We start from the raw sequence: 2,175 nt of genomic DNA on the forward strand, positions 1-2,175 counted from the left end.
ACAAGGTTTGGGGCAGTTGCTCGGGGTTGGGGTAGCTGTGGGGTGGTCGGGGCAGTTGCAGGGGGGTATTTGTTTGGGGCCGTGAGTGTGTGACCCCGGGGGGGGTGACCCCGGGGACCTCCCAGTGATCCCACGCGGCGGCTCTGTGTGACGTCATTATGACGGCATAGGGGAGACACGTCACCATCTCACCTGGGGGGGGTTGTAGGGGTCCCCACCCCGAAGGGACTCCCCCAGACACCCCATGGTGGGAGCTATTAGGACCCCCACCCCAAAGAGACGCCATAGCCTCCCCATGGGGTGTCTGGGGCGTGTCTGAAGGAGTCCGTTTGGGGTGGGGGGGTCTCTATAACCCCCCAAGGGAAGTCGGGGAGGCCCCTACAGACCCCTAAGGGGGCAGTGTTCCTATGTCACGTGACATGGGCCAATATGGCGGCGCCCATAGGTGAGGCGGAAGCGGAAGTGGGTCCGTGGAGGAGCCGCGCGGCCGCTGCGACCTCGGTGAGGCCCCGGGGATCCTGGGGGGTAGAGGGATGGGGCGTCTGTGGGGGTCCTATGACAGGCCAGTGGGGTTGGAGGGCTCTAGGAGGGTCTGGGATGGTCCTGTGGGGACTATGGGAGGGTTGTGTTGGGGCCTGTGGGGGTCTGTAGGGTCCTATGGGACCTCTGTGGGGCTGAGGGGGGCCTATGGCGGTCCAGTGAGGGGTGTGGGGGTCTATAGGGGTCTATGGGGAGCCTGTGGGGCGTCTATGGGACCGGGAGGGCTCTGGGAGGGGTTGATGGGGGGTCCTGTGGGGCCATATGGGGATCTTATGGGGGGGCTGTGGAGCTGGGAGGGGGCTATGGAGGGTCTGGGGAGGTGAGGGGGGCTCTTGGAGGATGTGGGAGTCTTTGGGGCTGTTTGGAGAGTCGGGCTTCCCATAGCCCCCAGTGGGGTGTCCTTGGGGTGAGGGTCCCTATAGCCCTCTGTGGGGTGTGTGTGAGTCTGGGGTCTATAGCCCATCTGGGGGGTTTCTCTGGGGTGGGAATCGCTAAACACCCACATCACACCTCGGAGGTCCTTTTAAGTGCCCCCCAAACCCCTTCCATCACTGACCCACCTTTTCCCCCCACAGGCTGCCCCTTCTCCCCCCTTTTATCCCTTTATCCCCCCCCCTCCCCACGATGCTCCTGCTGCCCCTCAGTGCCCTCCTGCTCCTCCTGCTGCTGCTGCTGCTCCTGGAGTTCCCTCCCCGGAGCCCCCCTAGCTCCAACCCAGCATTCCAGGAATTCCAGCGGCTCTTCCACCTGGGATTCCTGCCTGCCCTGGCAGCTGATTGGCTGCAGGGGCCTCACCTGTTCCAGGTGTTCCGCAGCCGGGGCTTCCTGCAGACCCAGATCGCCGCCCTCTACTCACTGGGATTCGCCTCCAACTTGGTGTTCGGGCTCTTCTCCCACTTTTTCGTGGACCGGCTCGGCAGGAGAAGGTCCTGTGTGCTGTTCTCGGTGCTCTGTTCCCTGTCCTGCCTCCTGCAGCTCTCCCGGGATTTCCCAGCGCTGGCGGCAGGGCGGCTTTTGGGGGGCGTTGGCACCTCCCTGCTCTTCACCTCCTTCGAGTCCTGGTATGTCCACGAGCACCTGGAGCGCCACGATTTCCCCCGGGAGTGGATCCCAGACACCTTCTCCCACGTGGCCCTTTGGAACGGGGTCGTGGCTGTGGCCGCAGGGGCTGTGGCTGAGCTGCTGGTGCTGGGGGGGGGGCCCCGTGATCCCCTTTGTGGCAGCTGTGCCCTTCCTGGCCTTTTCTGGGATTTTTGCCATGAAAAACTGGGATGAGAATTATGGAAAACGCCGCTCCTGCCCCAAGGCGTGTGGGGAGGGGCTGCGGGGGCTGCGGGACCCCCCCAGGGCACTGCTGGGGATGGTGCAGGCACTGGTGGAGGGCGTCATCCTCATCTTCATCTTCCTCTGGACGCCTGTGCTGGAGCCGCTGGGGATCCCACTGGGAATCGCCTTCTCAGGATTTATGGCAGCAAGTGCTGTGGGATCATCCCTGTTCCGCCAGGGGGTCGTGGGGGGGCTCCGGCTGCAGCCCCTGCACCTCCTGCCGGGGTCCGTCGTGCTTCTGGGAGTCTCCCTCCTCCTCCTTGCCCTCCCCCTGCCCCCGCCCGGGGCCTTCCTGGCGTTCCTGCTGCT

General features: G+C 64.8%; 1 protein-coding gene across 1 annotated transcript; it reads left to right on the forward strand.

Annotated features, from left to right (window-relative positions):
- Positions 1 to 251: 251 nt before the first annotated feature.
- Positions 252 to 2,163, forward strand: MFSD5 (major facilitator superfamily domain containing 5; the record flags this gene model as incomplete). The annotated part of the gene is given in 3 exon segments (XM_027672558.1): positions 252 to 501; positions 1,116 to 1,715; positions 1,717 to 2,163. Coding segments are annotated over 2 exon segments (998 nt in total), but the record flags the coding sequence as incomplete, so codon positions are not given.
- Between the last annotated feature and the right edge of the window lie 12 nt (positions 2,164 to 2,175).

The sequence above is a fragment of the Neopelma chrysocephalum genome, unplaced genomic scaffold (genome assembly GCF_003984885.1).
Source record: "Neopelma chrysocephalum unplaced genomic scaffold, ASM398488v2 Primary Assembly neopelma1_97412, whole genome shotgun sequence".
Classification (NCBI taxonomy): Eukaryota; Metazoa; Chordata; class Aves; order Passeriformes; family Pipridae; genus Neopelma; species Neopelma chrysocephalum.